This window comes from Centruroides sculpturatus, unplaced genomic scaffold (genome assembly GCF_000671375.1).
Source record: "Centruroides sculpturatus isolate CEXI.00-Female unplaced genomic scaffold, Cexi_2.0 scaffold341, whole genome shotgun sequence".
In the NCBI taxonomy this organism is placed as follows: Eukaryota; Metazoa; Arthropoda; class Arachnida; order Scorpiones; family Buthidae; genus Centruroides; species Centruroides sculpturatus.
In genome coordinates this window covers 38,522-53,957 of record NW_019384623.1, presented here as the reverse complement: position 1 = coordinate 53,957, position 15,436 = coordinate 38,522, and the positions used below count along the sequence as shown (strand labels likewise).

General features: G+C 29.5%; 1 protein-coding gene across 1 annotated transcript in view; it reads left to right on the top strand.

Moving 5' to 3' along the window:
* Positions 1-15,436, top strand: part of LOC111625534 (aminopeptidase N-like) — a 114,441-nt gene that overhangs the window by 87,732 nt on the left and 11,273 nt on the right. Inside the window, exons 8-15 of the mRNA XM_023368696.1 lie at positions 5,477-5,542; positions 5,937-6,002; positions 6,078-6,226; positions 8,983-9,071; positions 9,406-9,536; positions 9,694-9,749; positions 10,902-11,049; positions 12,434-12,516. Of these exons, the coding sequence (XP_023224464.1) occupies positions 5,477-5,542; positions 5,937-6,002; positions 6,078-6,226; positions 8,983-9,071; positions 9,406-9,536; positions 9,694-9,749; positions 10,902-11,049; positions 12,434-12,516 (788 nt within the window). The remainder of the gene's footprint in view (positions 1-5,476; positions 5,543-5,936; positions 6,003-6,077; positions 6,227-8,982; positions 9,072-9,405; positions 9,537-9,693; positions 9,750-10,901; positions 11,050-12,433; positions 12,517-15,436) is intronic.

Sequence of the window (15,436 nt, the reverse complement as noted above, 5' to 3'; positions counted from 1 at the left end):
TCTAATTTGTGTCTCGTCATTTGTTTGTCTTTTTGACTTCTATTGTCCTCGAAGTCGGAAGTAGGTAGAGTATTTTTTACTTGTTTTCAGCTAAGAATAATTTTTATTTTTAGTTGTTATTGAATATACAGATTCCATTGTTTTTATTTATTGAATTTATATATGTATTCATTTTACTATTTTTCAGATAGACACTGTGATTTACAAGAATTTGTATGCTTACAAACAGTTTGAAAATTCCGTAGTCAAAAAAGTCGAATCCAGAGAAGACATAGCCAAAGTCGATTCGATATTTTCTGACTCGACCTATAAAAAGGTATTTAAAATTTTTCTTAATATAAACAATCAAATATAGTTCTTGAATATTTGAAAAGGAGTTTACAAATATAGGCCTGACATTTATTTTTCATTCCTCGTATATTTAAAATTTTTTACTTACAACTTGAAGAAAATTTAAATTTAAATCTCTTCAAATTCTCATTCAATAAAATGATTTTTGTTAGTCTTTTTTAGAAAACTGTGTATGAAATTTACATAGTGGAAATCCGAAATTCTTATAGAAAATTTTTTACCTTATTAAATAACCAATAGAAAAATATGCTAAAACAATAAATTTCTTCAAATTGTTTTCGAACTTCTTGTCTGATTGTTCAATACTATTTGTATTATGGATCTAAGATCGCCGTTTAATATCGGACTTATTATACTGAGACAAGGAGACACGTAGATTAAAAAGAAAACAAACTCGTTTTCTCTTTCCCACATATATTATTGGGCTGCAATTTGAAAAAAATTGTAGGACCATAAATTCGCACTATCATCCATCTATCTGTCTTTCCTTAGTGCCAATAACGGTGTTAGATAGATGAAAGACGAGACCAGATATGAAAACCTTAGGAAATTAACTATACCTGTATATGAACTTCTGATACAAACTGGAAATTACGTTATTTGTTGATTCAGCGAATTCAATACCCTGAGCGAATTTTCCCTGAAAGCAGATCACGCTTGATTCTATTGTGAAAGGAAAACTATGATGTATAGGGGCAAGCCTTTACTAATTTGAGGTGGAGAGCATATATTTTAAGTTAAATAAATAAATTAAAAATATGATTAAAAATTGCAGCCCGGTATTGTGACATCGTCACAATAAATAATTACTTGTTTTTATTTATTTCTTTTACAATTATGCAGAAGTGCATATTGTAATAGAAATGAATAAGGATAGAAATAATAGAAATAATTACTATGTTGTTAAGAGTACGATAAACTTTTCGAGAAAAATAGAACAAATTATATTTAAAATAAATAATAATAAAAGTAAAGTCTAAATAAGATAATTTGATGAGAGCCAACTACGTTTCCTGGATCCGAAATGAATAATTGTAATAGAAATAAATAGGAATAAAGTTATCATCTTAGTAAAATCTGTTCTGTTATAATCGATATAGATAAGGTTCCGATTAAATGAGTACACCTTAAAAGAATTTTTAGATTCTTAAGAAATGTGAACCGATTTAGAGACTGATTCGATTCGCAACATTTTTAGCAGTTTTTATGAATGTAATAATTTTAAAAGTTTTTATGTAATAATGAAAATTAAAATATAAAAATATAGTCATGTATATATTTCAAGTCTATTTATTTATTTATTTTTGTTTTACCTTATAGGGCCTATATAAATTTTTTCGGACAAAAATTTTATTATTATAAAGCAAAATGTATGTAACTTAGTCCTATTTGAATAATACAGATATTAAAACGGAATAATCTTAATAATTAAAAGCTAAAATCAATTTACACTGTTTTATTTAATTTCTTTTAATTCCGTCGGCATTAAGATGACATTTTTCCAATACTCGTCATAGATTCGACCAGGCTCTTGGCCTTTAGCAGAACTCTGCAACTAGTGTTCCACCGCTAATGCCTTCAACAGGAGATAAAGTTTATAGTGAGCACGTGATTATGATAAATGCATGTTGTTTCAAAAAGAACAATGAGTTACCTATTACACATTTATTGCCACTAACGTTTGCGACAGAAAGAATACTAACAAGCTTCAAATTTTTACACTTTTGCAGTCATATTTCACAGAATATGTGCACGGTAAATTTGGCGAGTCGCGTGTCACAGTCGTCATCTGAATTTTTGTGAAGAGACAAATAGATAATGTCTCTTATCTGTTGCTAGTGTTTACAATCAAAAGACCTCGATCATGCTCTATTCATGCTAGGACTGCGTGATACTTCGTCCAAGGTGGTTTCCGAGTTGCTAAAAAAGTAAATTGAAATAAGAAAATCGATTATAAACTAATTTTAAATATTTTTATAAATTTAAAGTATCTTCAAGTGTTACTTCTGGATTAGTCTCTGAAACAGGAGAATACACAAGACTTTTAGAAATTATTATTTTTATGTAATGTCTTTATTTCTTTACCCAGGAGTTTATTTTTATAAATTTAATGTTCTCTTCAAATATTTTCATATTATCACAAGTAAAAACAGTGATGTGATGTGGAATTCTGTAAATTACCTAGGTGTGACGTGCATAAGAAACACTTAAGAAGCACTGACCTACAGGATAGTGAGCGGTGAGAAACGGGCCTAAAATACTGAGATCCAGTATATCCAAGACAAAATTGCTAAGGTTTTCACCTTAAATCTGATTCCAGATTCCCCTGATCTACCGCTTGTATTTAACGTCCTTCACGGAGTCTAATTCGTAGTTTATATCTCGTAAAACTCGCTAAAGACACATTGATTACATTGATATTTTATTGGGTTATTCTGAGTAACCATACTTTAGTGATTTAAAGGAATCTCCTTAAAGTGAGAACTAATTTTAGTTTTGACTCTTCAGAGAGTCAAAACTAAAATTAGTTTAGTTTTGACTCTTCAGATAGTCAAAACTAAAACTCCTCTCGTGTATTTGAAGTTGTTTCGTTTTAACAGTTTTAATATTTATGAAACTTTTTGTTAAAATTGCTTCTTATTAATAATAATTTAATGATAACGGTTTGAAATTAAATTTAATTGCGGTGACTCGACCAGTAAGTGATCAGCTACCATTGAATGACTACTACCATGGTTATTCAATGGAATTCTAAGTTAATGCATAAAATTATGGCCATATCATGCAAATAAATGAACAAGAGTAATTTTTTTAGACATTTCGTATTAGTAAATCACTGTTTGTTTATTATTTCCACCAGTGATTGATTGGGTGGTAGTCAATTGGTTACTGGGTTTTTCTGCCTTCATGAAATCATTCTTAATTTTCAGACACACAGTTGCTTATTTTGAGATTGCGTCATCTTTCCATAAAACAATTTACTTTAATCATACATGCAAGTTACATCAATTAATTAGAGAAAAATAACAGCCATACCAAATAATCCTGAACTACATCTTCACTATATTTTAAATCAACACGATTTAGAATATTAATCTTTCCTGACTTTGAATTTCCTCTCTGGGTGTGAATTCAATGAAAAATCTGGTAATGTCTTGTGAGTAATTTAGGTTAAGATATCATCCTCTCACTTACATTAATCGAATCGATCAGTGTAAGTGAGAAATTGCGAGTTATCTTACAGACTGCCACAAGAACATATGGCAGACTAACAAATGAAATTTGTCTTACAATTTTGCCAACACGAACATATATAAATTTTTATTGAAAATTTTTAATACTTATGAATAGTATAATTGATGGATACTACATTGTAATTCTTATGTACAGTATATTTACATATAGCATTTAGCGTGGCGCTGAGTTGTCAATCTCAATAAAAATTACTTCCGTTGTCTACTACATTGAGAATAACAGATGTTATTATTATTTATTGTCAATTCGGAAAAATTATAAAACTCTCATCAAATCAGTCTATTTTTACAAATAATTCTAAAAACACCGCCAAATTACATTGTACTATGAAAAATTTAATTTAACAAAATACGTTTTGTGCTATTCTCTTTATTATTTCATAGAAATTCTGTGCGAAATATTTTTATACTCTATTCCTCTTTACTCTTATACTGGTATTATTTAATAAGGCTCATTCTAGTTAAAATTAAATTTAAAACAAGAATAAAACTTTCTTAAAGAAACAACATGAATATTCAGGAGTGAATTCAAAATTGTGGAAAAAATTCTTTCACGTTTTTATATTTTTATAGAACAAATTTTAGCTTATAATCTAGCTTAGCCTGCTCTCGTGTATTTGAAAACATGTATGTACACAATAAGAACGTATTTATATATTTTTTCCTCAATTTATTAATACACTAATTTATTAATTTCATATTATTTACTTTTTCAATTTTTTTTCTTTCCGTTATTTCGTTTTCATAGTTGAGTGGCTGCAGCAACAAAAACCGGAAATTTTTCAAGATTGCAGAATATGCACTTTACATATTGTGACAAATCAATTGGTTGGATGAATTTGTTCAAAGCCAAGTAGATAAAACCATTGAACACTGGTAGTTGATTACGAGTTTCGACTGACCAACGTTGGTTGGACGCGTGGAATTTTTCGGGCTTTCTTCGCGTGGGTAACATTCTAAATATGGGCTACTTGCCCATATGTAAGTGTTAGACAAGCTAAGAAAGGCGGGAATACATCCCTCTTGGCAAATGCCTATGCTTTTGCGTTGTCTTATTCCTTTAATACAATTTTGTAGATAAATAGCAGATAAATGATAAATTATATACAGTAGATCCCCCTATAAAACCGTTTCCTATAGTTATGATTCCTATAAAAATTGTGGCAGTATCCGTAAACAACGGTAAAAATAACTCCTATAATACGTAAAACGTCATCGGGCAGCCGAACTACTTTCCCACCGTCGGTAGCGCCACGCTACGGACGTTTAGGCGGATAAATTGAGTTTAGTATCGTCTGTTCATATAATTATATATAAATTAGGTACTGTACATATAATTATATATTAATTATATATAAATTAGGTANTGATATTTTGTTTCTATATCGACAGTATTTGCTTTTAAATGCCATTGTTAAAGAAACAATAATGCTAAATGGGCGTTCTTGATATCGATGTTTACGTAAACGTCCATTAATACGATATAACCCCGAATAAAATTCAGTATTGAAAAACTAAGCTTATTTTATATCAAAAACACTTGCTGATGAATGAATAGAGGACAGAGATTTCATAGCGTGTATAATCTGCTTAGTAAAAGCCCAGAATGTATAGTTCTCGGTTATATCGCGCCCCCCGGATATATCGCGTTTTTCTTTGTCTCCCGACAAGCGCTATATAACGAGGTGCTACTGTAATATGATTTTTATATTTCCAAATAATAATCTCAAATTACTGTATTCATATTTTTATCAAGATCTAGCTTCTGATATAAGCTTATTTAAATTTGAAATACAAGTTTAATTAATACAAGTTTTCTCTTATGGAATTTTAGTAATTAATGATTATATTACATTTGACATATATTTCAGGGTTCATTTGTAATCCGAATGGTCCATCATATCTTAGGAAACGAAACATTTTGGAAGGGTATAAATGTAAGTAATTTTTTTTATATAATTCAGGACAAAATACTATAACAATCCTATCAGTTATGCTAAATACTTATGCCATAGAACCTTGACAAATAGTTCTATTCGGGATCTTGTTGGATGTTTCCCTATTATTACTGGTTGCGGAAAGGCCACCATAATACTTCAAGCTTTTTAGTATCAAAATTATATGTCCACAACTGATAGGAATTAAAATATTCTGTTTATCATGTGCTATTTAAAAAATTAAAAATCATTAGAATATTTATCTCTTAGCTATCTGCTTTTGTGAAAAAAGAATATTCTATCTTATAGTACTAATAATAGTTAATAAAGTTATTTAGTAGACGTAATTAAAGAATGAATGTCGAAATTATCTAATTAACTTGAATATATTCAGAATTACCTGACTGCCAATTCTTATAGTAACGTGGAAGAATATACGTTATGGAAATATTTAACAGAAGTAAGTTATATTAATTTTAGTGTACATTGCTATTTTATACTAAATTGTAACTAATGTGTAGAATTCGTTTATCAGGCACAAAATATCAACTCTAAAATCAATTTATCGGAGGTGATGACTCCTTGGGTGCATCATAAGAGTTTCCCCGTTATTTCCGTCACTAGAGATTACGAGAAGCACAATGCACTTATTATTCAGTCTTCTGCATCTTCCGAGAATCATGAGTAGTATAATTTTAACTTATATAATTAAAATATTAAAAGAATTTTATTAAGTTTTCTTATGAAACTGTAATTATTTATACATGTTTATTTTATATAAGGTGTTAACTTTAACATTTATTCAAGTGTAAAAGAGATCTTTGCGGCATTGCAGAAGTATTTGCATAAATTTCATTAGTTTCACTGTGATATTTACAATAAAATTAATTAATTCATTTAAACAGGGTATTAATTCTTGACACTTCTATTATTTTTAATTTTCTTTATACTCACGATTTTCGTAGGCATTTAATATTCTAATCAAAGGATAGTGTGTTACAATATTTTCTGTTAAATTTGACACTACAATTTTGGTAAACTTTAGTAAAATTATTTAGTAAAACAACAGTATTACTAGAACGCTTTATTTAGATGATTTTATACGAAATACATACCATGAATTAAAACAGTTTATTTTTAATATTTTGTTGGATACACTTTTCCTTTTATCACTATTTCGATTCTTTGAGGCATTAATCTACCAGACGCCTGAGATATGATATGATTATCTTGAGCCAAGTTTGGATGTTGTCTTCTGTCAACTCCGTTTTGTTACTGGGATTGCCAACACTTTCAGCCTGGACCACACATTTTATATTGGAATTAGGTCAGGATTATTTTCTGGCCAAGGCAGAACGGTAATATTTTGGACCCTGAACCACTTTAGGCAACTTCTGGCTTTATGACATGGTGCTACATCCTGCTGAAAGATGCATCGCTGACGTTCTCCTTCAAGTAAATCGCCAATGGCAGTTTTGCTTTCAACACTTCTTTCTGGTATTTTTTGCGTTCATGTTGTCGTCAATGACAGCAAGCCGTTCAATACTGTCTATTATGCAAGCCCACACCATTAAACTCTTAGAATGCTTCATGGTGGCCATAGTGTACTGGGTCGAAAAGTAGGCAACGAACAAACTTCGCTCCATCACTTTCAGAAATAAAAAGTTTTGTTTTGAAGCTTCAAATAATCTTGACCCAGACTTCTTGTGTCTACTTATTGTGTGCCAGAGCCCTATAGATATGTTTCTGTCTCTGTTTTTTATTGAGGTTTGGCTTCTTTCTTGGTGTCATCACTCATAGATCATTATCACGCAATATCACGCACCTTTTTTAACGGCTCTATCAGCAATTTGCATGCTAGATGCCTTCAGAATGTTGTTGAAAGCTTTTGATGATTTGTGACGGTCTTGCAAGGACACACAACTGATTCTGCGCACATCTTGTTCAGTTATTTTTGGTTTTCTGCCTGTTCTTGGAGTTGTTTTTATCAATCCAGTCTCAGCAAAGCATTTGCAGCTCTTCGTAAACCTGATTTTGTAGCTCCATCATCCAACCTAACTGCTATTTCATTTTATGTGTAATGTTCTTTGCTGCAGAACAATCAGCACGTTTTATTTTGTTAGGAGCCATAATTTTAGTTTTATCATATAATTTTACATAACCTCAAAATTCAGAGATCTCTCTTGTCAAGGCAATATCTGTTAAATATGACAGAATTGTTAGATATGATTGCTCAAACTCTTTTGATTGACTACTGGAACATACTCGCGCGTTGTCCTATGATTGGTTAAAACAAACACATGGCATTTAATATTGCTATTTCTACTGATCAACAAGTTAATTCAGAAATTCTTGTGTTAAGAAATTATTACTCCTTCTGACTTGTTAAACTTGTTATAAATTGAATTAAGAAGCATAAATACAAGATAAAAATGACAGTTTAAATATCAAAAAAGCATTTTTTGACGATACAAATAAAAATGTCTTGAATTAGTGCCAATTACTAAAAGTGTTCAGAATTAATGGCAGCACTAGTTCCAAAGCAAAACGAAAATTTTCGCATCCCTCCCGGATGCAAAGTTAACGGAAGGGAATAATTTTTTAAAACATTTAGCATAATACACAAAAGATCTTTGACTGTAAAGAATAAAACCACATTGCATAAATTAATACAAAAATAGTTAGCTTCATTTTTCTATAGTACATGTTCAAAACGACCCCTTTTTTGCGTCGTATTTGCTTTTGTAGCTCGCTAACATCGAGTGGCGATACTAGGCACGCGTCGTAAACTACTGCTTTTAGGTTACCCCAAAGGAAAAATTCCACCAGATTAATTGAGAAAAACGTAGTGGCTATGGTACAGGTCCTCGTTGTTTTATCCATCGATTGTCGAACCTCTCTAATGCATGTCTGTCCGGGAATCAGTCGATATATCATTCTTCTGTTACCAAACCTATTGTAGTTGCTCGACTGAATGTCATCGAGCAATTCGTCTACCGTCGTGTATTGAATGTATCAAACATTAATCCAGATAGGAACCTGCTCATTTTAGGTGCTATATCAGACATTTAGTATAAAACGTATCTAGTATTTCACGTTAATTATACCAATTCTAATATTTAATGCGATTGGATTCCTAGATTGTTATCACGAATTGGAATGGAACAATAGCGCTGATCCAGAAGTACTGTACAGTACGCTTTCACAACCAGTTAGGCAGAAAAGGCATTTACATAGTAGATAGTTTTCAGTAGGTTACTTTCAATTTAGACGGATAGCATTTTAAATTTATTACTAAATTAAGAATAACTTTCTTTTAAAATATGGCATACACTACTAATTAAGCTATATCGCCGTATTTATTTTTTACTCAAATCACATATTAAGTAGTCGAATAATTTAATATTTTGTAATTTTTTTCTTATCTATTATCATTTTAGGAATTTATGGTCAATTCCTATATATTACGCAACCGGAAATATTTCAAACTGGAATCGTGAAATAAAGTTATGGATGAATTCAAAAAATGGTAAGAATATATTTAATAAAATTAGCTAAATAACTTCAAACTAATAATTAAATTTTCGGATTTTTATTTTAACGAACTTCTTAAATTCTGCATAATGCCAAAATCTCCTTTTTAGAGATAAATCCACTTATTAAGATAAAGTTGTCTATATTGGACCTGACGATTTTATATATAGCAGATAAAGAAAATATAGGAATGCCTATATTTTCTTTATAAATGCTGGCAAGAATTTGGCAGCAAGAATTAATGGGCAAGAAGCCATGGGCAGGAACCATGTCATTAATGAGATTTGCCAAATGAATTAAATAAATTTATGAATGGTTATCTGTTTCAGTTACAATAAGGAACATCTTGAAAAATGACGAATGGCTTTACGTAGACGGAACTGGTCTGAGTTACTCTTTAATTAATTACGACCGCAAAAACTGGAAATTGTTAGCTAAACAATTACAGGAAAACCATCAGGTAGAAAATAAATCCTATTTTAAAAGAACAGCAAATAATACTATCGTGATGAAATACAATACGCTGATATTTTTGCCAGGCTAAATGATAGGTCAGATTCCAAATGTTTATTATAACGAGAGTTATTGATTTAACCAAATTTTACTTCAACTTTCAGGTGTTTTCATATACTCAACGCTTCAAACTTTTATCGGATGCATTAGCTTTATACAGGTAAGAAACATTCGAATATATTTTTAATTTCATTGTCGACAGTGCATTAAATTCATAAAAATATAATTAAATAACTAAAATATTTCTTAAATAAATACAAATTTCGATAGTTTACATGATTTAGAATCAGTTTTAATGGGCCAATACGGAACTCTCATCTAAAAAAATGCTTATACCAATAAGAAAAGTCTAACTTTTTATATGATAATATTGTATATGGGTAACAAGTCGACGCTCGAGTCTGACTCGAGCAAGGTTTATAGCGTTAAAAAACACCGGGCGTTTGGGCCCCCGAAAAAATTTTTTGTTTTTTTTTCAATTTTTGAAATGTTTTTTAGCTCCCTAAATTTTTTGAAAATTTTTTGCCCGCGCGAAAAAATTTTATCGCGATTTTAATGAGTCTTTGATAAGGCTCGATTAAGGCTTAATTGCTTTTTATGTTTTTTTAATGGCGTTTTTTATCAAAATTAATTAATCGTTCTAAAGTTGTAGTGCACCGATTTTCCTTCGGTAAAGTTATTTAAAGCTGCTTTCTGATGTCAAAAACGACCTCCGATAGTTTTTAAATTTTTTTAATTAATAGATTTTATTATATATATGTTTAATTAATTAGGAGGGTCGGAAATCGCAATAAAAATTATAATTTTTAAAAAATATACGTTTAATTTCTAGTCACCCTACTTTAAACCCTTATCCTCCCGAGACGTCTATGAGAATGTCCCGGGAAATACGACACCAGCTGTTCTCAAGGTCATCCAGATGTGTAAACAATGTCTCATCGGTGTTAAATTTCACAGAAAGGCGAAACAAAGGAAACTAAATGATGAAGCTTTTTAACCAAAATTAACGCATTTCTTTCGTTTTTTTCACTTTTAAGTATTTTTTATGCTTAATTAAAAAATTTTTTTAAAAAGTGGACAAGAAGCGGTTAATTATCAAAAATTCTTTGAAGTTTTCGTCGATATAACTTGAATCGAGAGAACAGATATTTTACAACTTTATGTAATGCTACAAGTATAACATTAAATTATAAAATTTCCATTCTGTCCATCCAAGTTATATCGTTGGAAACACTAAAGCATTCTTCTTAATTTAAAAGTATAAAAATAATTTAGTTTGAAATATATGATGATACCTATTTCAATTTTGCAGTTTGAATCAAACAGTTTGTGACACTGTCTTGGATTTATATTTATATTTGCCAAAAGAAGAAATACAATTTTTAACAGGAAGTGATACAATTAATATAATATATGATATCAATAATATTCTTCCAGATAACCTAATGGAAGATTGGAAGGTATGTCTCTATAAAGATAGATATCTAACTTATTAGTTATTATAATTTATACAAATTGGTGTTTTATATTAATGTTTATTAACTACCAATTCGTATAGAATTCTTGCAATTTTCGAGGACTCATGTTCTCGAAAATTGCAACAGAAAGAAAGCATTTAATATAAATTTTAACGAAAATGCTTATTTGCATCTGTATCTGTTAGCGACAAGTATGAATTGTATATGGAAACTCATATCAAACAACGGGAATAAATTAATAAATTATTATCTCCATTGTGGTTATAATAAAACAATGTGTTCGAAATAGCAATTCATTTTTTTAAATATATTAAATAATACATTGTTTAGCTATAAAATTGTCTTCTAGATTAAAGTTATATTTTATTAATTAAAGTCTATTAGATTAAAGTCTATTAAAATTATACTTTAAAGTTTTTCAAAATAAAAAAAAAAGAAATATAAATATCTAAATGCAAATACAGTAGAATCCCGATTAACCGAGGTCCCACATTATCCGGGACAAAGCTTTAAGTGAATAGGATACACTACTTTTTTTATACCGTAATTCATAAAAGAATGTTCAAAACGGTAACGTGTATTACAAAACGATTTGTTTATGTTATTATTTTCCCGGCTCTGTTATATATAACAGAATGAAAGTATAGAAATCGGTTAAAATATGACCTCCAAGACTTTTACATTTTTGGACTCAGGGCACCTTGAAACGTCGAGTAATGCAAAAAATTCGAGGTTTTTTTTTACGTATATGTGGATGTGTATGTAGGGGTACGATTTTGTTCGCGCTCTTTGAAGTTTAATAATTCTGTGCATTTTGTCGAAAATTTATGAAAATTTTCAGGGAGGTTTGTGTATTAGGGGATTGATACTATTATATTTTGGTGGTTAAAGGTCGACAGAGTGGGAAGATATAGGGGTTGTGTGTCATATCTTGAGTAAGATCGGACTTAATGACGATTTTAGTCGTTATTAGCATTTACAATTTTTTATAAAGCCCATCGAAACCCTAAAGATTACATTTTTTGCCATTTTATAATAATTAAAATTTTAAATATTTCCGGGAAAGTTCAGTAACTCATTGCTGGATTTTTTATTATTTAACTGCAAGGTAGGAGAAATTCATATTAAAAAGTATCTACAATAATACATATTTTTATTTTTAAAACTATTTTAATGTATACGTATATTAGCTATATACTAAATGATGTAAATAAATTTTTTATGTTCGTAATTTTGAATCAAAAAATGGCGTTTCATTCGCGTTTTCGGTTATCATTACCTCGGATAATCGGGATTCCACTGTATTTAACTATTTTCTGAAAATTTCCTAATAAAAAAAACTAATTTGATTTATATACATTTTCAGAACTTTTTATTGTATATGTTAATACCTGTCTACGAAAAGCTAAATTTAGAAGATATGGACAAATATACAATAGGATATAAGAGGTAAATTTAATATTTATTCAATTTTAGCTTGTTACTTAAAATATAATAAATTAATATGTTTAATATGCCATTTTTATTTACTATCAGTATATTTAATGCAAATATTCTAATTTCGTCTTGCACATTCAAGTATTTCCGAATGATATTGAATCATAACAACAGACATCGATTCAATATTATTCTTGGATACTACTAAGTAATATAACTACGATTTAAGAAACTTGAAAATATTTAAGATTAAAAACAGTTTAAAATAAAACGCAACAAATGGAGTAAGAGAAGACTGTTGTAAACAGAAAACTGAATGAGGTTATACTCCTTCTGACTTATGTCGCTTATTAAGAAATCAAATTTAGTGGACTTTTAATGAATAGATTTAATTTACCGATAGAAAATACCTTTTTGCGTTGTAAATAAATAAGTTGTTATATGCTTTATTCCCGTTTTCGAATATTTTTAAATTGTATAAATAATAATGAACAGATAATGATTCTGATATTACATATTCAAAATTGTAACGTTACAAGTTCGTAACGTAACAGAGATGTTTTTTAATATTTCGAAACAACGACCAAATAGTTTATTAATTAATTCAGGTGGTGGCAGATTTAAATGCTAATAGAACTTGAGGCCAGCACCTAAATTTTTAGGGTCCTACTAAACGAAATTGTTAAATAAGGAATAGAATATATAATATAGAAGTACTGTATAAAACAATATTAACTTAGAAATCTCTTGTTAAAGTTAAAAAATAATTGTAATGTGGCCACTGACCAGCACATAACTTTCTTATCGCTACGTATATAAACATAAATTCACAAGAAAGTCTAAAGATTTGAGTCTAAAGATAAGTGGGCAACTTGCACTGTTGCCGTTTTGTGTAGAACTTTGCCTCCAAATATGAAACAAGTTACCTCTAAGTATGATAGCAAATACCTGTAAACAGTCATATTGGTTACAGTAAATGACATATTGGTCAGTCGTAAATTTTGCATTTACATGCCCGTGTTCTTACTACTACTATGTTTTTTTTAATGAATTTAATCATTTATTTTGAAGAAATAAAATTTTAGCAGGTTTTCTTAATTTCAATCCTTATTCAACATTTTAAAAAATTCTTTTCTTTCCTGGATTATATCTAAATTTCATAAATTTTGAGAGAAATCTGTGAACCTGACAATCTTCATTTCAATCTTCTGTCCAGTGAACTAGTTGCCAGTGATTAAAAATGCTTGTGACTCTATCTGTTATGATAGTCTATTAAATTTTTGATATAATTAATTATTATAAAGGGATGAGTTTCATATTTTAAAAAAGTTGTAAATGCTAATAATAAGTAAAATTTTCATTAAGTCCGATCCTACTCGAGATATGAGACACGTCCCCCTATTATATCTTCCCATCCATAGACTTTTAACTACCAAAATTTCATAGTATCAATGTCCCTAATACACAAACTTCCCTGCAAAATCTCATAATTTTGCAAAATATACGGGAGATATTAAGCCTCAAAGTGGATGAACAAAACCGTACCCTCCTTTACACACAAACATCCACATACAGGCCTACAGTAAAACAAAAAACCCGACGTTTTTGCATTTATCGATGTAACAAAAATGTAAAAATCTTGGAGGTCATTTTTTGACCGATTGACTTACCCTCCCTCTGTTATTTTCAATAAAAGTTTTTTTTTTATTTTTTATGACTTATAGAAATAATTGCCCTTAGAAACCTCTAAAAAATACTTCTAAATCTAACTTTCTTTCAAATTTAACTATAGACAAAGAAAACCTGGAAAGAAAACGTCAACTCTAGCAACATAAATTATATCTGATTGCAATCTGATTTATACTGTGGCGTTCTCAAGGTTTAATCTTGGGGAACTGAGTTTAATGCGAATTCAATAAAATTCCCATTTTATGTGACCGCTAATTGATAAGTAATAAATAAAGAACAATATAAAGCAAAAAATAAATAAATAAAAACAAAGAGTTTTAAGTAGGAAAATATTTTTGGAAAATTTACTAGTGTTTTTTTTTCGTTTCTACTTTTGGGGGTTCAAGGACCTCTTGGCTCAAAAAGACTATTATAATAGGCTTTTTGCGGAATTTTTTAAACCAAGAGTGATAAAGAGGTATAACTTCTTTTGGCTAAAACTGCTTATTAGTATTTAGAGACGAGTAAAGAATACAAATTATCAATTCCTTTTAAATTTATTGTTTAAAAAAATTTTTAAGTGGGACCGAAAATATCTCAAACATAAGATCCCAGAAAGTTAAGGTTAAGGTGACAGCCTCCCGCTCTAGGAAACCTGAAATCGAATCCGAGGATGATCTCTCCTGGATGTTTCGGAAGCTATTCCTCGCCATCGGACGCTTCATAGTAGACCTGGTCGAATCCATTTGTTAAAAGGGCTTGGTTAAAAGGCCCTTTTACGAGTTAGTTTCTGTTCTAGTGCTAGAGCACTAGAAGAGAAAAAGTAAACAAATATAGCCTAAAGGGCCTAAATATATATACTTGTGTATTTCGAAACAGAAATGTATAAGTTTATTACGGTTGTAAAATTTTATATTCAACTTAATTATTTTTTAATCTTAAAAATAATTAATAAAAATTTTTGATGTTTTATTTACTATGACTCGTTCCACCTTATGGGCACTAAGAGGACCTTTATTTTTATCAAGCATATGTGGGTTTAGTCAGTCCCACAACATATCGGGACGGATCTTCCAGAAAAACTTAGAATTTTTCGTTCCTGTATCCCCAGAGCAGTAAACTGACACAATAACAACCCAGTCATCGAATCATCAATGTTTTTTTAATTAATTAAATTCTTATTCTTATAATTATGATTATTTGAATTCTTATTATTTTTATCTATATTAAGTTTTCTACGTTAATTTCTGATTATATGTATTTA